The sequence below is a fragment of the Phocoena phocoena genome, chromosome 7 (genome assembly GCF_963924675.1).
Source record: "Phocoena phocoena chromosome 7, mPhoPho1.1, whole genome shotgun sequence".
Taxonomy (NCBI): domain Eukaryota; kingdom Metazoa; phylum Chordata; class Mammalia; order Artiodactyla; family Phocoenidae; genus Phocoena; species Phocoena phocoena.
This window is the reverse complement of record NC_089225.1, coordinates 96329187-96352101: the sequence shown is the minus strand read 5'-3', so window position 1 is coordinate 96352101 and position 22915 is coordinate 96329187. Positions and strand designations below refer to the sequence as shown.

Here is a 22915-nt window from a genome sequence, read left to right as displayed (position 1 = left end):
CTGTGCTTATCTTTGACAGTTGTGTGGACCTTAAGAACTCAAAATATAACACTGAGCCAAAAAGTGGAAACAATGCAAATATCATCAGCAGATGGATGGATGAACAAAGTGGGGTATATCCTTATGATGCAATATTATTCATCCATTAAAAAGGAATAAAGTACTGACATATGTACAACATGGATGAACCTTGAAAGCATCATGCTAATAAAAGAAGCCTTTCACAATAGATTACATATTGAATGAGTCCATTTATATGAAATGTCCATAACAGGCAAATCCATAGAGACAGAAAGTAGATTAGTGATTGCCAGGGACTGATGAGGGAATGGGGAGCAGGGAGCTCCTGCCAAAGAGTATGAGGTTTCTTTCTGGGGTGATTAAAATATTCTAAAATTGATGTGGTGATGGTTGCACAACTCTGTGAATATACTAAAAGCCACTTAATTGTTCAATGGGTGAGCTGTATGGCATGTGATTATATCTCAATAAAGTTGTTACAAGAAAAAAAAACATTATAATCATCTAAAATCTCCCCTCAAAAAAATTGATACTGCATTGCGATGTTTTATTCTCCTACTTAGAGGGCTGTTTGGTTTACTGATAGTGGGTTCCTTAAGAAGGCTCTCAGCACAGAAAAACAACACTAAAACAGCAAGTAAATAGTCCTGAGGACAAAAGTGAACTCACAAATACCAAATACTGTTTTGCCAGTGTCAACAAACCTGGCACGAAAAGCTGGCAGCCATCAGGTGGATAAACAGAAGGCGAGATGTAACTTCAAGCACAGGCCTCTCTTTTGCCTACACTGACGAATGCCAGAAAGAAGGCATCATTCAGGGTCAAAGGTGACGAGGAATCCAGCTGGCACAGCCATGACTCAGTGCTGTCCAAGTGTCAAGAGGAGTTTAGCCCCAACCCCCTCAACAAGTGGAATTCATATTTCCAAGTGACAGAGGGTGCTAAATAACTAACAGCATTCCCAAGTTCTGCTTGCTCTGAACCTTGTCTTGAATACTTTTCTCTAAGATCAGACCAAGCCAGAGGCACCATTTGAACTCATGATGAGCAGAATTACTTGTATTTTTATTATGAAGATTTTAATGTGGATAATTAAAGAAAATAACATTATAAACACTCATGTACACTTATGTGTACCCTCCCTCCAGAATGTGTACACTTATGTACCCTCCCTCCAGAATTAAGAACTGTTAATATTTGTCATATTTGCTTCAAATCTTTTTAAAAAATGAAAACATTTCATAAAATAGATAGCTAGTGGGAAGCAGCCGCATAGCACAGGGGGATCAGCTCAGTGCTTTGTGACCACCTAGAGGGGTGGGATAAGGAGGGTGGGCGGGAGATGCAAGAGGGAGGGGATATGGGGATATATGTATATGTATAGCTGATTCACTTTGTTATAATGCAGAAATTAATACATCATTGTAAATCAATTATACTCCAATAAAGATGTTAAAAAAAAATACGTCAACAAAAAAAAAAAGGAAAGAAAAGAAAACATTTCAGATTCAAAGTCCTCTTCTTATCTTTCCCTTTGCCCTCCCTCCCCAGAGCAACCACTATCTTGAATTTGAAATGTGCTCTTTCTGTCAATATTTATATAATTTTACTGCATCACAATGATAGCCCATATTATTTTCATGTGGTTGTTAATTTATGGAAATAGTATTCTACAGTACATATAATTCTATACTCAACTTTGGTTCTGAGTTCTAATTTTTTTATTGAAGTATAGTTGATTTACACTGTTCTGTTAGTTTCTGGTGTACAGCAAAGTGATTCAGTATTATAACTCAGATTCTTTTCTCATATAGGTTATCACAGGATACTGAATATAGTTCCCTGTGCTACACAGTAGGTCCTTGCTGTTTACCCATTTTATATATAGTAGTGTATATCTGTTAATCCCAAACTTCTAATTTATCCCTCCCCCTGCCAAGTTCTATACTGAGATATAAAAAGTTTGTGCATTCATTATGACTACTGCATAGTGTTCCATTGTATGAATATGTCGCAATCTATTTATCCTGCTGATGGGCATTTAACATGTTTCTGAATTTTTGGTTTTATAAACAAAGCTGCAAAAAATTGTTTTGTGCATGTGTGCAGCCATTACTTCAACATTTATAAAAATGTCTGCTTTTATGCAAGACAGAAGCACTGTCATAAAGTTACAAAGATATGTACCAGATAGGTGGACAGTAGGAATTTTCCTCTGATTTTGTACCAGAGAGAAACAATGGGCTGAGGGTAGAGGTAGATCTAAGGGTAATCCAAGAAAAGGCCTTGCCTGGGACGCCCTCAGAGAGGCTGTTAGGAAAACAGAAGCAGCACCCCCAACCTGCACCCCTCACACACCCAGAGGCAAACCTCAGTAAGCTGTGCACCTTTGCCTGCAAGCTGGGATGGTCTGGACTGGAACAATGAGAGTATTCAAGAACAAGGAGGAGATGACCAGCAATGGACGCAGAGCTAAAAAGAGGATGCAGATGCAGAAGTGGACATCAAAAGTAAGGACCCAGAGCCAAACAGGGGTATGAGGAAAGGCCATCAGAAGATCTCAAAATATTATGCTGGACCAGGAAGCACTAGGTCAGCCATGCTTTATCTCTTGCTCTCCATTCTTTTGTTGTTGTTTCTAAAATTGTAAAATGCAATATATATGTACACTGTTAAAATGCAAAGGATACAAAAAGACCCAAAAGATGGTGAACTATGCCTGGGCAGGATGAAGCCAGAGGAAACTCTGGTGGAGGTCCATAGCAGTCTTTCAATATAAAGTAAGTCTTGGGATATCCCTGGTGGCACAGTGGTTAAGAATCCACCTGCCAATGAAGGGGACACCTGCCAATGAAGGGGTTTGAGCTCTGGTCCAGGAAGATCCCACATGCCGCAGAGCAACTAAGCCCATGTGCTACAACTACTGAGCCTGCATTCTAGAGCCTGCGAGCCACAACTGCTGAAGCCCACGTGGCTAGAGCCCGTGCTCTGCAACAAGAGAAGCCACCGCAATGAGAAGCCTGTGCACCGCAACGAAGAGTAGACCCCGCTCACCACAACTAGAGAAAGCCTGCATGCTGCAATGAAGACCCAAAGCAGCCATAAATAAATAAATAAATAAATAAATGTATTAAAAAAAAAAAAGTAAGTCTTCCTCCTAACTCTCATCTCCAGACTCATAGATCCCTACAGAGAGGCAATCATCATTACCAATTTCTTGTGTGTCCTCCCAGGGATATTTTATGCACATACAAATATATATATACGAATATACCCCTCATACTTTTTATCCACAAATGATGGCATATTATATAGTTTTGCACCTTACTTTCCTCCCATCTCTTACCAAGCAATTCATATTAATACACATAGATCTGCCCCTTTTATTTATTTATCATTATTATTATTTTTTTGTGTGGTATGCAGGCCTCTCACTGCTGTGGCCTCTCCCGCTGTGGAGCACAGGCTCCGGAAGCACAGGCTCAGCAGCCATGGCCCACGGGCCCAGCCGCTCCGTGGCATGTGGGATCCTCCCGGACCGGGGCACAAACCCGTGTCCCCTGCATCGGCAGGCGGACTCCCAACCACTGTGCCACCAGGGAAGCCCTGCCCCTTTTATTTTTAATGGTTTTGTAAAATTCCACTGTATGCATGTACTGTAATTTATTTAATTAGTTCCCTACTGGGATATGTAAGTCATTCTAACGTTTCCCAATCAGAAATATTGCTATCTTGAAAAGTGTGTAATATTTCTTGGACCACAAATTTTATCTGTAAGATAAAAATTCTGGCAGTGCATTTGCTAAGTTGGTATGACTCACACTTTATACCTTAATACCTAGTTTCAAATTTCCCATCCCTGAGGCTTTAAAGCGCTACATTAGATTCCACCAGAGTCTCAAGGACAGTCTATGAACATCTGCCAGATGAGACTGAAAAACACTCAAGCAAGTCAAGGTAACTGGAGGATAATCTCTGGAAGGCTTGATGGTAACATAAGTACTGGGAAAGAAAATCCATCTGATCAATGGTATTAGCCAAACTGAAGAAAGAATGTGTTAACAGGATGGGAGTGGCCATTACAAAACCCAGAAGAAGGACCAAAGAGCAAAAATAGGCAGCATTTATCTCTGAAGAGAGAGAGATACTTAATCTAATGGACAGGCACCAGAGAAGCACATTCAACCAGGTTTCTTTCTCCAAGGCCTAGATGAAATTTTTTTTCCATACAATTCTACTGCTTTAGTTCTGGGGTCCCTGCACACCAAGCGGTCCACTAATGTAGTTACTAATTTCTCTCCCTAGGTATGTGGATTCTAGGAAGAAGTTAGGTGTATTAAAGAAGGCCACATATTTTTTGACATCTCTCCCATTAATAGGTCAGGTCTACATCTTCTTCTCTAGAATCTGCGTGGGCTCTGTAACTGTTTTGATGTGTAGAATACAGCAGGAATGATGCTATGCCAGTTTCCAGAACCAGGCTTTAAGAAACTGGCAACTTCCACTTTCTGTCTCTTGGAATATTCACTCTGGGGGAAACCAGGACCCTGTAAGAAGTCTGACTATGCAGAGACTCCCATGCTGTGAGGAAGCCCAGGTTAGCCATGTGGTGAAAGAAATAGCCATTCTGGCCAAACCAGCCCAGGCATCCAACATGAAACTGAAGAAGCCATCTTGGAAATTCCAGCCCCAGCAGATGTGACATGGAGAAAAGCTAAGGAAGCCAGCCAAAAACCAGACCTGAGGCCTAAACATATGGCCCCACTTGAGCCATCCCAGCCATCTTCAGCCACTCAAACTAAAGCCCCACTCCACTGTGAAGCAGAGATAAGCCATTTTTGATGTGCACCGCACAAATTCCTGACTCACAAAATCATGAGTATAACAAAATGTTGTTTTAAGCCATTATGTTTTGGGATAATTTGTTAGGCAGGAATAACTAGAATAGGGGGCTTCTATGTGATGGGGTATAAGATCCCTGGGAGGGCTAACTTTTGTAAATAAATACTCCAATCCACAATTTGTTTCTGTGTGTTTGGCCAATATGGGTCAGTTCCCAATAGTCTACCCATGCTGAATGAACTGACAGAATTTAGTTTCTGAACCTAGAAAGCTAAGACCTGATGGGCCAACTTGATCAATCTGCCCACCTCCCTCACTGTCTCTTTTTCACTCTATCTTATGTCAAACAACTCAGATCAGGGAGCTGAGAAGAATCTCACAAAGAAGTTTACCACTAGATGTAGCTACTGCTCAGTACCACTCATAGCCCTTTGATTGGTACATGAAATGTATTCATTCATCAAACATTATCAAGAACCTCCCCTGTACCCAGAACTGTGCCTGGTGCTGGGGGACATAGAGCTGGAAAAAGCATAGGCCCTCAGAGGTTCACAGCCCAATCTCTAAGTTATATTAACAGGTAATGGTAAGAAACATGTGCCCTTAAATATGTGACAGACTTAAAGGGAGAAATAGATAACAATATAATAATAGTAGGAGACTTTAATACCCCACTTCATCATCCACACAGAAAATCAATACAGAAACATTGGCCTTAAATAACACATTAAACCAGATGAACCTAACAGACATATACAGAATATTGTACCCAAAAGCAACAGAATACATTCTTTTCAAGCACACATGGAACATTCTCCAGGATACATCAAATGTTAGGCCACAAAACAAAACTTAATAAATTTAAGAAGACTGAAATCCAATCAGGCATCTTTTCCCACACAATTGTAGGAAACTAGAAATCAACTGCAAGGACTTCCCTGGTGGCGCAGTGGTTAAGAATCCACCCGCCAGTGCAGGGGACACAGGTTTGAGCCCTGGTCCGGGAAGATCCCACATGCCATGGAGCAACTAAGCCTGTGCACCACAACTACTGAGCCTGCGCTCTAGAGCCCACGAGCCACAACTACTGAGCCCGCGTGCCACAACTACTGAAGCCCGTGCACCTAGAGCCCGTGCTCTGCAACAAGAGAAGCCACCGTAATGAGAAGCCCGTGCACTGCAATGAAGAGTAGCCCCTGCTTGCTGCAACCAGAGAAAGCCCGTGCGCAGCAACAGAGATCCAATGCAGCCAGAAATAATTTAATTAATTAATTAATTAATTTTTAAAAAGAGAAATAAACTGCAAGAAGAAATCTGGAAAATTCACAGATATGTGGAGATTAAACAACATGTGATGGGGTATAAGATTCCCCCATGCTGTGAGGAAGCCCAGGTTAGCCATGTGGTGAAAGAAATAGCCATTCTGGCCAAACCAGCCCAGGCATCCAACATGCAATTGAAGAAGCCATCTTGGAAATGAACAACCACTAGGTCAAAAGAGAAATTTTAAAAAATACTAAAGATGAATGAAAATGGAAAACACAACATAGCAAAACTTAAAGTGAGGGGTGCCTGGGAAAGGAGGCTGGGGCCTCGAACATCTGCTTGAGGAATTTAAAGCTGATCCCCCAGGCTCTGTGGGGATTCCTGGGCAGGGGAGCAATTAATCAAACATACTTTTAGGGGCACTGACATGGCAGTGTGCATGGATAGATTGTCAGGGCAGACCGAGCAGTAAGGGAGACCAAGCAGGAGGGAACACCCAGACACCACCCCTTCCCAGAGTCCCTATGGGGCTGCTCATGCTGCCAGCTGAGCTGCAGACAAGCAAGGAGGCTGACCTGGTGGTGGAGCTGCTGGAGCTGCTAGAGCTGGAAGCGATATCCTCTGTGCTGGGCAGAACAAAGCCCACCAGGTTCAGAAGGTCACGGATCATCTGGCCTTTGATGCTGATGTCCAGTGGAGGGTGGGAATGGAGGCTTCAGGGAAAGGATGCAAAGAATGGCAAAAGCCAAAACTTATGGGAAGCAGCAAAAGTAGTTCCAAGAAGGAAGTTCACAGCAATAAATGCCTACATTAAGAAATAAGAAAGATTAAAAAAAATAAAGAAAGAGAGAGAGAGAAAGATCTCAAATAACCTAACTTTACACCTCAAGGAACTAGAAAAAGGAGGACAAATTAACCTCAAAGTTAGTAGAAGGAACCATAAATAAGACAAAAAAAGAACCCTCAGAATGGGAGAAAATATTTGCAAATGAAGCAACTGACAAAGGATTAATCTCTCAAATAAACAAGCAGCTCATGCAGCTCAATATCAAAAAAACAAACACCTCAATCAAAAAATGGCTGGGGGCTTCCCTGGTGGCACAGTGGTTGAGAGTCCGCCTGCCATTGCAGGGGACGCGGGTTCGTGCCCCGGTCCGGGAAGATCCCACATGCCGCGGAGCGGCTGGGCCCGTGAGCCGTGGCCGCTGAGCCTGCGCGTCCGGAGCCTGTGCTCTGCAACGGGAGAGGCCACAACAGTGAGAGGCCCGCGTACCACAAAAAAAAAAAAAAAAAAAATGGCTGGAAGACCTAAACAGACATTTCTCCAAAGACATACAGGTGGGCAACAAAAGCATGAAAAGATGCTCAACATCACTAATTATTAGAGAAATGCAAATCAAAACTACAATGAGGTATCGCCTCACACTGGTCAGAATGGCCATCATCAAAAAATCTACCAATAACAAACGCTGGAGAGGGTATGGAGAAAAGGGAACCCTCTTACACTGTTGGTGGGAATGTAAATTCATACAGCCACTATGGAGAACAGTATGGAGCGTCCTTAAAAAACTAAAAATAGAACTACCATATGACCCAGCAATCCTACTACTGGGCATATATCCAGAGAAAACCATAATTCAAATTGACACATGCACCTCAATGTTCATTGCAGCACTATTTACAATAGCCAGGACATGGAAGCAACCTAAATGCCCATCAACAGAGGAATGGATAAAGAAGATATGGTACATATATACAATGGAATATTACTCAGCCACAAAAAGGAATGAAATTGGGTCATTTGCAGAGACGTGGATGGACCTAGAGTCTGTCATACAGAGTGGAGTAAGTCAGAAAGAGAAAAACAAATATCGTATATTAATGCATATATGTGGACTCTAGAAAAATAGTATAGATAATTTTATTTGCAAAGCAGAAAGATGGACACAGAGGTAGAGAACAGAAGTATGGATACCAAGGGGGAAAGGGCTGGGGGATGAATTAGGAGATTGGGATTGACAAATATACACTATTGATACTATGTATAAAATAGATAACTAGTGAGAACATACTGTTTAGCACAGGGAACTCTACTCAATGCTGTGTGGTGACCTAAATGGGAAGGAAATCCAAAAAGGAGGGGATATATGTATATGTATAGCTGATTCACTTTGCTGTACAGCAGAAACTAACACAGCATTGTAAAACAACTATACTCCAATAAAAATTAATTTAAAAAGTTAGTAGAAGGAAGGAAATAAAAAGATCTGAGCAGAAATAAATCAGAGACTAAAAAGACAATAGAAAAGATCACTGAAACTAAGAGATGGCTTTTTAAAAAGCTAAACAAACCTTTAGCTAGACTCACCAAGAAAAAAAGAGGACTCAGGTAAATAAAATCGGAAATGAAAGAAGAGACATTACAACTGATACCACAGAAACACAAAGGATCACAAGAGACTATTGTGAACAATTATATGCCAACAAATTGAACAACCTAGAAGAAATGGATAAATCCCTAGAAACATACATTGTACCAAGACTGAAGCATGAAGAAACAGAAAATCTGAGCAGATCAATTATTAGTATAAAGACTGAATCAGTCACCAAAACCTCCTAACAAACAAAAGTCAAAGACCAGATGGCTTCACTGGTGAATTCTACCAAATATTTTAAAGAAGAATTAATACTAAACTTTCTCAAACTCTTCCAAAAAAAAAAAAAAAAGAAGGGGAGGGGACAATTCCAAACCCATTTTATGAGGCTGGAATTTCCCTAATACTAAAACCAGACAAGGACAAGTACAAGAAAAGAAAATACAGGCCCATATCCCTGATGAACATAAATGAAAAAACTCTTCAATAAAATATTAGCAAACCAAATTCAACAATACATAAAAAACAACAAACAAACAAAAAAAACATTCATCATGATCAAGAGGGATTCATTCCAGGGATGAAAGGATGGTTCAACAACCGCAAATCAATCAATGTAATACAACATATAACAAAATGAAGGATAAAAATCATAAGATCATCTCAATAGATGCAGAAGAAGCATTTGACAAAATTCCACATCGATTTATGATAAAAACTCTCATAAAACTGGGTATAGGGGCTTCCCTGGTGGTGCAGTGGTTAAGAATCCACCTGCTAATGCAAGGGTCATGGGTTCGAGCCCTGGTCCAGGAAGGTCCCACATGCCGTGGAGCAACTAAGCCCATGTGCCACAACTACTGAGCCTGCGCTCTAGAGCCCACAAGCCACAACTACTGAAGCCCACGAACCTAGAGCCCATGCTCCGCAACAAGAGAAGCCACCACAATGAGAAGCCTGCACACTGCAACAAAGAGTAGCCCCTGCTCACTGCAACTAGAGAAAGCCCGTGTGCAGCAACAAAGACCCAATGCAGCCATAAATTAATTAATTAATTTTAAAAAAACTGGTTATAGAGAGAATGAACCATATATGACATATATGACAAGCCCATAGCTAACATCATAGTCAATGCTGAAAAGCTGAAGGCTTTTCCTGTAAGATCAGGAAAAAGACAAGGATGGCCACACTTGCCACTTTTATTCAACATAGTATCGGAAGTCCTAGACAGAGCAATTAGGCCAGGAAAAAAAAAAAAAAGCATCCAAATCAGAAAAGAAGAGGTAAAACTATCACTACCTGCAGATGACATGATACTATATATCAAAAACCCTAAAGACTCCACCAAAACAACTGTTAGAACTAATAAATGAATTCAGTAAACTTGCAGGATACAAAATCAAAAAATCAGTTTATTTCTATTCACTAATAACAAACTATCAGAAAGAGAAATTAAGAAAACACTCCCACTTATGACTGTATCAAAAAGAATAAAATGCCCAGGAATAAATTTAACCAAAGAGGTAAAAGACCTGTACACTGAAAACCATGACATTGAAGAAAGAAATTAAAGACACAAATAAATGGGAAGATACTCCATGCTCATGGATGGGAAGAATTACTATTGTTAAAATGTCCATACTACCCAAAGCAATCTACAGATTCAATGCAATTCCTACTAAAATTCCAATGGCATTTTTCACAGAAATAAATAAACAATCCTAAAATTTGTATGGAACTGCAAATGACTCTGAATAGCCAAAGCAATCCTGAGGAAGGAGAACAAAGCTGGAGGCATCATGTTTCCTGATTTCAATCTATACTACAAAGTTATAGTAATCTAAACAGTATGTTATTGGCATAAACACACACATATAGATCAGTGGAACAGAATAGAAAGCTCAGAAATAAACCCACACATACATGGTAAATTAATTTATGACAAGGGAGCAAAGAATATATAATGGAGAAAGGACAGCCTCTTCAATAAATGGTGTTGGGAAAACTGAATAGCCACATGCAAAAGAATGAAATTGGATTACTATCTTACAACATACACAAAAATTAACTCAAAATGGATTAGACTTGAACTTAAGACCTGAAACCATAAAAACCCCAGAAGAAAACATAGGTGGTAAGCTCCTTGACAGCAGTCTTGATGATGATTTTTTGAATTTGACACCAAAAGCAAAGGTAACAAAAGCAAAAATAAACAAGCAGGACTACATTAAACTAAATAGCTTCTGCACAGCAAAGGAGGCCATCAACAAAATGAAAAGATAACCTACCAAATGGGAGTAAATATTTGTAAGTCATATATCTGATAAGGGTTAATATCCAAAATATATGAAGAACTCATATAACTCAATAGCAAAACAAACAAAATCTAATTAAAATACAGGCAGAGGATCTGATGTGACATTTTTCCAGAGACAACATACAGGTGGCCAACAGGCAAATGAAAAGGTACTCAACATCACTAGTCACCAGGGAAATGCAAATCAAAACTGCAATGAGATATCACCTTGCACCGTTAGAATGGCTAAAAGACAAAAAAATAAGAGTTGGCAAGGATGTAGAGAAAAGGGAACCCTCACGCACTGTTGGTGGGAATGTAAATTGGTGCAGCTACTATGGAAAACAGTATGGCGGTTTCTTAAACAATTAAAAATAGCACTACCATATGATCCCACAGTCCCACTTCTGAGTATTTATCCAAAGAAAATGAAAACACTAAACTCAAAAAGATAAATGGACCCTCATGCTCACTGCAGCAGAATTTACAATAGCCAAGACATGGAAGCATGGAAGCATGGAAGCAACCTAAGCGTCCATCAATGGATGAATGTATAAAGAAAATGCGACGCGCGCACACACACACCCAGAAATATTATTCAGCTACAAAAAGGAAGGAAATCCTGCCATTTACAACAACATGGATGGACCCTGAGGGAATTATGCTAAGTGAAATAAGTCAGACAGAGAAAAACAAATACTGAATGATCTCATGTGTATGTGGAATCTAAAAATTAAACCAAAACAAAACTCATACATATGAACTGATTGGTGGTTGCCAGAGGTGGGCATGAAAGGAGGGCAAAATGCATGAAGGTGGTCAAAAAGTACAAACTTCCAGTTATAAAATAAATAAGTGGGCGTTACAAGATTACATCCTGGGATGTGATGCACAGCATGGTGACTATAACAACACTGTATTGTATATTTGGAAGTTACTAGAAGAGTAAATCTTAAAAGTTCTCATCACAAGAAAAAAAATTTTGCAACTATATATAAAAAAAAGAAACATGAAATGACAAATATGTACAGGAAGCATTAGGGAGACACAGGAGGGGTCACCAACCCAGGTAGTCCACAATGAGAGCTACAGAATAGACAGCTGATCTCATCATTCTCAGGGTCAACATCTTTGAAAGATATCAGTTTGTTACATAAATTTACATATAAATTTAACATATGTTCACATTTCACTTTCTCAGCACTCTTGTCATTATTTTAGTTAGAAAAGAGAAAGGAACTGGCATTTATGGACTAGCAAGGCTTTCACATGTCCCAATTCCCACTCCAACCCCTTGAAGTCCTACAATGCTTCCCTAAGCTGATTTTATTAATTTTATGTGTGATACGCCGTTTTGGACAACTGAGAGTGCAGGAGACATTATGGTCAGCTGCCCTTATATCACTTCCTGTCCTCTTCCTTGTGCAGCAGGCACCTGTTTAGGTGGCAGGGCCCCCAACCCCAGCTTTAGGAGTAAGCCTGCATGAGTCTAAGCTAGAGTACACCTATGGCCACTATGATGGATTCAGGAATGGGCAATTAATCCAAGCCAGTTAACTAAGTTCTGTGAGACAGCAGAGCCAAGAGAACTGCAGAACAGAACTGTGGCTTTGATGGTCTCGTGAATCACTAGAGCAAACTATACCTGAAGGGCACACAACTATTAGACTTTTCCATTATAGGAACCAATAAAGCTGCTTTATAGTTTAAGCTGGTGAGAGTGGCAACCAAATGGATTTGAACTGATACAAAGTGGGTCACTGGAAGCATCCTCTTTCTCAATAGGGGTATTAACTGGCTTTTATAGATGTGCAGCACTCTGCTGTTTACTAACTCACACCAGCCACATGTAGTGGGAAGGGCTAATATATTTCCCATGGAGCAGCCCAGGTTCATGTGATTCCAGATCTCTGGGATACAAAGGCTGGAGCCAGGAGGCTCTGCAAAATTCTAGTCTGGCCTCTCCTTTAAAAGTCCACACAGGGGGACTTCCCTGGAGGCGAAGTGGTTAAAAATCCTCCTGCCAGTGCAGGAGACACGGGTTCGAGCCCTGGTTCGGGAAGATCCCACGTGCCGCAGAGCAACTAAGCCCATGTGCCACAACTACTGAGCCCACATGCTACAACTACTGAAGCCCACAGGCCTAGAGCCCGTGCTCCACAACAAAAGACACCACAATGAGAAGCCCGCACACCGCAACGAAGAGTAGCCTCCGCTCGCCACAACTAGAGAAAGCCAGAGCGCAGCAACGAAGACCCAGTGCAGCCAAAAATAAATTAATTAAAAATAAATAAATAAAAGGCCAAACAGGGACTTCCCTGGTAGTCCAATGGTTAGGACTCCGTGCTCCCAATGCAGGGGGCCCGGGTTCCATCCCTAGTCAGGGAACTAGATCTCACATGCCACAACTAAAAGAGCCCACATGCCGCAACTAAAAAGATCCTGTACTCCGCAATGAAGATCCCCACGAAGATCCCATGATCCTGTGTGCTGCAGCTAAGACCCAGCACAGCCAAATAAATAAATAAATATTTTTTAAAAATGAAAAATAAATAAATGGACACACACTCCTGGCTTTCTCCTGCTTCCTCCTCCACTTCCTAGGGCAGTCGAGAATTTCTTGGTAGTTACCACTGCAGACATAGTCCTGAGCAAAACTTCCCAATAAACTTTCCCTGGAAAATGGTGAGAAATCCTTAGTCCCCACCCTTGGGGCACTGGGCTGCTCACATTTCTAGAGGTTAAATCAAGAAGGGGAAGCTTTCAGGACTCTGGTTTCTTGGCTTACTTGGTTTCTTGGAGCTGAGCACACAGGGAATAATTTTTTTTTAACCATCTCCGAGTGCCTAGTGACCTGCCCACCATGCCTCAGAAACATGAACCCAACAGAGAAGACCCTAGGGGAGATGGCAGCAGCCCAGGCAGGTGCAGAGAAACTGTGTTCAGTCTGGACCTTCAAACCCTCACAGTCATTTTCTCCCTCATCATTAACTCCCAGCCCAACTTTCCCTGGGGGGTGGCTCAGATAATGCCACACCCTTTGTCACCCGAGGCCCTCTCTGCCTCTCCTGTCCAATCCATCCTACTGTACACACCATAACCTGGACAGACTCCCTTGGAGGCCATCTTCACCCCATGCCTGCTCAATAGCTCACCATGGCTCCTCAGAAGAACCAGGGCCCTTAGTCTGGCCTTCAGTATCCTCCTCAAAGGCCTGTTGTATCCCAAGTCCCCACAGCTCCTGCCCAGCACAGCCACCTGGTGACCAGTCTGTTCATCAGCCCAGCCCAAGGCCTGTCTACTGTCAATCACTGACAACCACACATGTGCCTGGATGGCATGCTCGAATCAAAGGTCCCACTCCCTCCCCAGCCCTGGACTGGCTTCTCCTCCCAGGGCACTCAGCTTTCTTTCTGAAATTAGCTGTTTGCTGATTTGTTTACTCCCTTGTTACCCCTCTTCCCCAAAGAAGCATTTAAGCCCCATGAGGGTATTGGCCACATCTCACTGAAGCTCAGCTCTTGGAAAAATGCCTAGGGCAGAGTGGGTGCGTTAATATTTGTTAACAGTCATCAGAAAGACAAATTCCACGTGAATCTCTTCGGTTCACTTCCTAAAACCTCTCCAACTTAACCAACATTGGATTTTCCAGTCTCTGTCCATTGACAGTGGGCGATCCATCCATCCCTGCCTCATATCAGTGTTCCACTGGATAAAACCTTCTTACTGGACATTGATTTCTTAATAACAAAAATGTACTTTTTCCTTAATGTCTATGATTTTGCTTTCACTCTCTGAGCAATGACATCTTTTTCTCCATTAAGGGGAAATTTACCCTGCAAATCGCCAAACCTCTGTAATCCTCCAGAAGCCATTTCCTCTGGAAGAAGTCTGTGGTAGCCGATATCACCATAGATATTACCACAGATAAATAGCGGTTCTATAACATCTGGCAGCTTATACACTTGCATGTGCTATTCTATTACCAAGACAGCTCCCTTCTCTCCCAACCTCTGTCCACTTTATTTTTTTTAATGTTTGAAATATTAATTTTATTAAGAAAGCATTTGATAGTTGTATTAGATCATATAATCAATCACTTCATTTTTAAATGATGTGGCCTGAGGATACAATTAAAATATGGACTTTTCGGGCTTCCCTGGTGGCGCAGTGGTTGAGAGTCCTCCTGCCGATTCAGGGGACACGGGTTCGTGCCCCGGTCCAGGAAGATCCCACATGCCGCGGAGCGGCTGGGCCTGTGAGCCATGGCCACTGAGCCTGCGCGTCCGGAACCTGTGCTCTGCAACGGGAGAGGCCACAACAGTGAGAGGCCCGCGTACCAAAAAAAAAAAAAAAAATATATATATATATATATATATATATATATATGGACTTTTCTTTGATTCAACAAATATTTGAACATCTACAAGTGCCAGGCTTGGAGATACAGGCCAAACAGGAGGACCCCTGCTCTCACAGGGCTTACATTCCTGCAAGAGGGCAATATTAAAGAAATGTTTATATTACTTATAAACATATAACACAGGGGCTTCCCCGGTGGCACAGTGGTTGAGAATCTGCCTGCCAATGCAGGGGACAGGGGTTCGAGCCCTGGTTCGGGAAGATTCCCACGTGCCGTGGAGCAACTAAGCCCGTGCGTCACAACTGCTGAGCCTGCGCTCTAAAGCCCACGAGCCACAACTACTGAAGCCTGCGCGCCTAGAGCCCGTGCTCCGCAACAAGAGAAGCCACCGCAATGAGAAGCCCGCACACCGCAAAGAAGAGTAGCCCCCACTCGCCGCAACCAGAGAAAGCCTGCGTACAACAACGAAGACCCAGAGCAGCCAAAAATAAATAAATTAAAAATTAATAAAATTTAAAAAACATATAACACAGAGGAAGTGACAGAGAAAGAAGATGGTGCTTTACAGGAGCACTTTAACAGGTGTCTAACCCAGCCCAGGGAAATCACAGAGACAAAAACAAGTGTTTAAGTAGAAGGGTGAAGACAACAGTTCAGGCAGAGGGAACCTCCTAGACCCTAAGGTGGGGGAAGGACTTTCTAGACTTAAGGAATTGGAAGAAGTCTAGAATGGGTGGAGTACCCAGTGTGAAAAGAGGAGTCAAGGAGATGAGACTGAATCTCAACCTGTGTCCACTTTAAACCTAGCCTCCCAAATCACCTCTAGTCCAGTGCCCTCCTGCTTCATACCACCCCTTGACCTGTTCATTTCGGTTCATAGCCCCTACAGATTCCCAAGGTATGACCACAGCCCCACTCGGTCCCGAGCTAAACGTGTCCTTCACTTTTTGTCCAACGTCTCCCCATCCCCAACTTCTCTGTCCGGGTGCGCACCACATCCCCTGGTCGCGAGGCCCCCAGCTCGGTTACCTGGAGCTGGTGCAAGTGCAGAACGTAGCCTTGCACCAACAGCTGGAATAAGAGACGCAGCCGCCCTGGCCCTGAAAGCTCCTCTAGGCTCCGCAGCCTCCGATCGCCAGGCCCGGTTCCGGGAGCCCCGGCTGCCTGGGCCGCAGGGAGGGCGCTGGGGATCGCGGCCTTGGCTCTGGCCCCGTGGGAGCCGAGGCCAGGGAGAGCCACCCGCGTCCCCAGCAGCGCCCACCGCAGCCTGGCGCAGCCCAGCGTACCCATACGATTCATGGCTCGCGCCGCCACGCCTTTGGATCGCGAATGCAGAGCGCCTGGAACTTGCCCAGAGACAAAACAGCAGGGGCGGGTTCAAGGGTACCGGGAGCGCAGGGCGGGCCGGACGAAGGTTGACCAGGCCCCTTACTGCTCACTTTTCCTTGCGGTCTTCAGTCCCTCCAAATAGGACCTAAGGGACTCGCAGAAGTCACCCTTTCCAACTGTAAGCCTCCAGGCTCGGGGAGGGGCCGGACAACGCCAAAGCAGAATATGCACGGGGGACTTACGGGAGACCCACAGAGCGCTGACGATGGCCGCCTCTTCCGCGACTCCCCCACCTCGCACTTCCGCGAACTCTCGAGGAGAACTTGAAGCTCGCTTGGTCTCAATTCCCGGCAGGAGTGCTGCAAAGTTCGCGGCAGCCCGGGAGCCTTCCAAGACGGGGAGGCCGGTTCGCCATCCCAGAGCGCCAGCGTCTCAGCTGTCCTCACTTCCCGGAGGGACCAGGAACCGGCTGTTGAGATTAAACCGGCCGCTGTCTTTTCCTGATAGCCTCCAGTGTTGATCCCGGAGTCTGAGGGCTGAGCGAGGAAAGAGCAAAAAATCCCCCCGTGCAGAAAAGCAAAGAGCAAAAAACCCGACCCTGTCTCCAGGGTCATCTGATTCCTGGAGGGAGGAAGCCAAACAAACAAATTTAAATATTAGGGTTTTTAAAAAATGCAGTTCTACCCCTCTCCCTCCCCACCACCCACATACTCCCTGGTCTGCTGAGGCAGGATTTCTCAAACTGCAGGTTGAGACCAGATTTAGTGAATGTGACCAAAACTATCTTTTAATAAGATGGAAAAGAACAAAATAGTACAGAAAATTTTGCAAGAAGGAAAAGTATTATTTCATGAATTCTTTGTTTCATATATGTATATTCAAAGTACAAGTTTCAAAAAGTTAAAAACATGACTCATACACGAGCTCAAAGCTTATTCAACCCATTAGAGGTAGAACCAGCAGAATGATAAAGCTTTTTCTAAGACCATTTGAAGAATTGGTTATTTACAGGCAGCCAGAAGCAGAAAAGGCATGTTAAGTTCAAGGGGCAACAATTAGACTGACAGCTGATGTAGCTAGGTGTGGATTTCTTTTTATTTATCCCCTTAGGGGTCAGAGAGTTTCTTGACTCTGTGACTGCATATCTTTCATCAGTTTTGGAAGTTTTCAGATATTCAAACATTCCTTTTACCCCATTTATTTTTCTTCTCTCCTAGGACTTCAAATTATATATATATATGTTAGACTTTCTGACTGTATCCTCCCTGTCTCTTACCCTCTCTTCTGTATTGTTCTATCATTTTGTCTCTTCTAACTCATTCTCTATTCAGCTGTGTCTGATGTTAAATCTATCCACTGAATTTTAAATTTCTATTATTGTATTTCTCAGTTTTTCAACTTTAGTTTTTTTCAAATCTGTCCTTTTTAAAATATTTCTAGTTTTATGCCAAAATTCTTAACTTTTTAAAAAAATAATTTATTTTTTGTCTGTGTTGGGTCTTCGTTGTTGTGCACAGGCTTTCTCTACTTGCGGCGAGCGGAGGCTACTCTTCGTTGTGGTGCACGGGCTTCTCATCGCAGTGGCTCCTCTTGTTGTGGAGCACTGGCTCTAGGCACATGGGCTTCAGTAGTTGCAGCACATGGGCTCAGTAGTTGTGGCTCACGGGCTCTAGAGCTTCAGGCTCAGTAGTTGTGGCACACGGGCTTAGTTGCTCCACTGGCATGTGGGATCTTCCTGGACCAGGGCTTGAACCTGTGTCCCCTGCATTGGCAGCCGGATTCTTAACCACTGCTCCACCAGGGAAGCCCAATGTTATTTTTTATTATACCCTTTACTTTTGTAAGCATAGTTGTTTTAAGGATTATGACCAATAACTCCAATACATGGAATCTATGTGGGACGATTTCTATTGTCCATTATTTCTGGTTGTTTTGTGCATATTGCCATGTTTCTTCCTGGGCCTTGTTTCTTTTGATTGTGTACCAGAAAATGTATTCATTAAGTTTCTAGTGGAACTAATTTGAAGTTTAGAATGATTTCATTTTCCCCGTGGAAGATTTACTTTTATTTCTGACAGTTGCCTAAAGGCACCCACAATCCAAAATCACCATAATTCAGTTTCAGGGAATGAGATGCTTTGAAGCTGAACTGCAGTTCTTTAGAAGGCTAGTCCATTTCCAGTCCTTAATCTTTTTGGGTCCCAACCCAAAGTTTGGGTATAAGAGATTATGGACTCCAGCTATTCTTCACACAGCCCTGTGAGGCTAAACCACTCAACTTCTCAGCTTCCTCTTCTGAAAATGGGAAATGCTACTAATAGGAAAGTGGTACCTAATGCCTAACTTACCTCTGGAGTTCTGTCTTCTCTTGGTTCTTGTCTGATAGATCTTTATTACCTTGTTTGTTCTCTATGCTGATTCCTTCAAGTAAATGCTGGTCATATTTTCTTCAGCTTTTCAAGTTATCCTTTGAGAGAGGACTGAGTCAGGTATTAAGAGAAGTGGAAATCCAATTTATGCTTTTACCTTTATTAATGCTTTTTTCCCCCCTCTGGGTTCATTTTCTTTATATATTATATTTTTAACTTTTTTTTTTAATGACTGCTTAGTGAAATTTTATTTCCTAATGAATGGACTTAATGCTACACATTTTCACATCATACTAATTTGGCCATATCCAATAAGATTAAATACGCAATTTCTTTCACTGACACTCATTTGCCAATAGTTTGTAATTTCCATTTTGATTTTCTTTTTAATCTAAGTCATGCAGGAAAGTGTTTTTATTTAATTTTAAATAGTTGTAGTTTTGTTTTTTGTTTTGAAAGGGACTATTCTTTTGCTATTAATTTATAATGCTATTACATTGTGGTCAGAGTATTAATGATCTGCTTTTTAGAATTACTAAAACATTTTTGATGGTCTAGTACTTGTTTATTTTTGTGAATATTCCATGTGTATTTTTGAAAAATATGTATTTTGTTTATTAACTTATTAATTTTGTTATTTAAACCCTCTGTAGCCTTACTTATTTTTGTCTACTTGATTTGTTAATATCTGAGAGACCCATGTTCAAGTATCCCCCAAATATTACGGATTTGTGGATCTGTCAATTTTTTTGTGTCTTTTCAACAGCTTTGGTTTTATATTTTGAAGATCTGCTGTTAGGTTCATGACTATTATATACTATATATTCTTGACTATTATATATTCGTATATAGCACCTTTTATAAATTTGAAATATTAGAATATTAAATTGCTTTGGATTTAGTTTGTTTGACTTTAATATTGTTACTCCTACTATTGTTATTCCTATGAATTTGTTTGATACATCTTTTATTCATCCCTCTTATTTTTCAGTCATTTTAGATTATTTTGATTTAGAAGTATCTCTCATAAATACCGTGTAGCTGGATTTTTTTCTTACCTAACAAGAGAATCTTTAAATAGCAAAAATTATTTTTATAACTTGAATGAAAGTTTAAAAATAAATAAATGAAATGAAATAAAAAATTTAAACATAATGAATGGTGGGACTTCCCTGGTGGCACAGTGGTTGGAAATCCGCCTGCCAATGCAGGGGACACGGGTTCGATCCCTGGTCTGGAAAGATCCCACATGCAGGGGAGCAGCTAGGCCTGTGCGCCACAACTGCTGAGCCTGCGCTATAGAGCCCGCGAGCCACAACTGCTGAAGTCCTAGAGCCAGTGCTGCACAGGAGAGGCCGCTGCAGTGAGAAGCCCGCACACAGCGGCAAGGAGTGGCCCCCACTCGCTGCAGCTAGAGGGGGCCCATGCGCAGCAGCGAAGACCCAGAGCAGCCAAAAATAAATAATTTTTTTAAAAAAACCATAATGAATGATAATTCATGGAAGAGGAACTATAAATGGCTCTTTAGCCCATGCAAAAATGCTCAACTTTACTTGCAATGAAAGACAAATCAGAACTACATCAGAAACCATTTTTCACCTATAAGATTGAAAAAGATTAAAAGTTTGATACCACTATGTATTTGAGGGTATAGGGAAACAAACTCTCAGTCATGGTTTAAGGAAGTACAAATTGCTGCAGAGTTTTCAAAATTTAAAGTGCACTTACTTTTGAGCCAGCAGTTCTACTTGTAGGGATTTTTTTTTCTGCGAATATACTTGCACATTCGTAAAATCACAAATATACAAAGATATTTATTACAGCATTGTTTGTACAGATAAAGAAAATATTGGAAACAACCTGAACCCATCAGTAGAGGATTAATGAGATAAATTATAGTAAATTCATGCATTGGAATCATTTGCAGCTTTAAAAAGACAATGATACAGCTCTATGTGTACTGATATACAACCATTTCCAAGATATAAAATAAAAAAGGCAATATGCAAAGCAGTGGTATGGTAGGCTACGACAAAATTATGCCAGTGTTTGCACATGCACAGAATATCTCTGGAAGGAGACACAAGAACCTTGTAATTGTAGTGGCCTCAGGGACAAAGGTGACAGGGACACAACTTCACAGCATGCTCTCTTGGCTCTTAGAATTGTGTAGTATGTACTTGCAATATGTCAGGGTTTTTTTAAGTGGCTTATTCAAAAGTCACATAGCAAAACATCTTCTTTTGACATTTCTGGAAACTTGTGTCTCAAAGTGATGTCTGGCTATCAAGTAACTTGGTCACTTGGGACCTTACCAGGGCCAAAAAATTTAGTAAAAGCAATAATAATGTATTAAAACAATTAAACCTGTACATACATATAGTACCTTATTTTTTCTTTCTTTTCTTTTTTCCCCTTTCTTTTCTATTTCAGGGGAGGGAGGTATCTAGAAAGAAGTATGTTGGGGAAAATGTATATTTGAAGATACCCATGAATTAAGTACAAGGACAAACAGTGTGTATAAACAAATTGGTTTGAGATTTCAGAGTAGGTTAAAAAACTGGTCTGATTCTTTCGTTTAATTAACTCATACATTTTTGTGATTTTGAAAATTAAAATAAACAAATAAAAACTTTCTAAGCCTCCTGAACACAGAGAATTTATGTTTACATTGCTTTCCAAGGAATTAAATTATACAGCAAAACAAACCCAAAGTAAAAATCACCCATAATCCCACCACTTATATAAGGGAACAAATTAAAAGACCTCTGCTTTGCTTCCCCAATTATATTCCTTCCAAGTGAAGTACTGTTCATAATTTAGTGCATAATCTTCCAGACCTTGTTCTATATTTACATAAACTTTTTTTCACCTGTAGTTGAAAAAAGCATGTTGAAATTTTAATGTGAATTCCCTTAAATATTATAAAGGCTTAGGGCTGTTTTTTAAAAAATATGCCAATTGACCCTTTCTATTTCTTCTATGAAGTCCTTAGTCATATCCTTTGATCTTTTTTATTGGATTTTCTGTCTTTTCTTATTAGTTTGTTGGAGTTCTTTTTCTACTTCGATTAACAGATTAACCTCTGTTACATATATTACAAGTATTTTCTCCTGGTTGTCTGTTCTTTATATCCTGGCTATTATTTAGGGTATAGGTCTCTTCTTTTGGCTGGTCCTGATTCATAAGCATAATAATAAAACTGTAATTCTAAGTATAGAGCTTTCCTGAGTTCTGTGAATCATTCTAGTGAATTATCAAACCTCAGGGGATTGCAGGAACATGTGAATTTGTGGTCAGTTGGTGAAAACTACAGGTAGCCTGGGGACCACCAGACTTGTGGCTGGCATCTGAAGTGAGGGCAGTCTAGTTGGGGACTATGCCTTTAAACTGTAGTCTCCACTAACTCCAGGTTTAGTGTCAGAATTGCAGTATTGCACTTGCCCTTTCCTTTCCTTGTGGTTGGTTCTAATTTTGAGGGATTACATTGTGCCTAACACATGTGAGGGCCCCAAACTGGTCCTCAGCTACTATTAGCCTATGCTGCCATTAACTGAAACATCTTCATTTCTACCTGGCTTCATGAGAACTTTGAGGTCATCTCAGGCCTATCTGCCTACATATCTCAGATGTCCTCATACTTGGCATGAGGAAACGTCTGGGACTTCCCTTCCAGGAAGCAGGTATATAGGTCTTTTTTGTTCTCAGATTCTCAGTCATTGGCAGAGGAGAAGTGCAGGACACAGGCCCCTATATCAGGGACACACATCAGCCTAGAAGAAGGAGGAGGAGGAGGAAGAGAAGAAGGGGAATGGAGAAGGAAGAAGAATTAACATTTGAGGACTCGCTATGTATCAGGCACTGTTCTGACCACTTTTCTAATATTAATTCATTTGATTCCTGCATCAACTCTGAGAGTTAATAATGCTATTATCCTAATATTTTACAAAACAGTGGGGCAGAGATTTAAAATAATTTTCTCAAGTCATACAGCTAGTAAAGTCAGAGCCAGAATTCAGGAACTGGGGTCCCAGTGATTATGAATGATCTGTAC

At 41.4% G+C, this 22915-nt stretch overlaps 1 protein-coding gene across 1 annotated transcript in view; it reads right to left on the bottom strand.

Moving 5' to 3' along the window:
- Positions 1-16897, bottom strand: part of CYP27A1 (cytochrome P450 family 27 subfamily A member 1) — a 43479-nt gene extending 26582 nt beyond the window's left edge. Inside the window, exon 1 of the mRNA XM_065880577.1 lies at positions 16193-16897. Within this exon, the coding sequence (XP_065736649.1) occupies positions 16193-16462 (270 nt within the window). The 5' untranslated portion in view covers positions 16463-16897. The remainder of the gene's footprint in view (positions 1-16192) is intronic.
- Positions 16898-22915: the final 6018 nt, after the last annotated feature.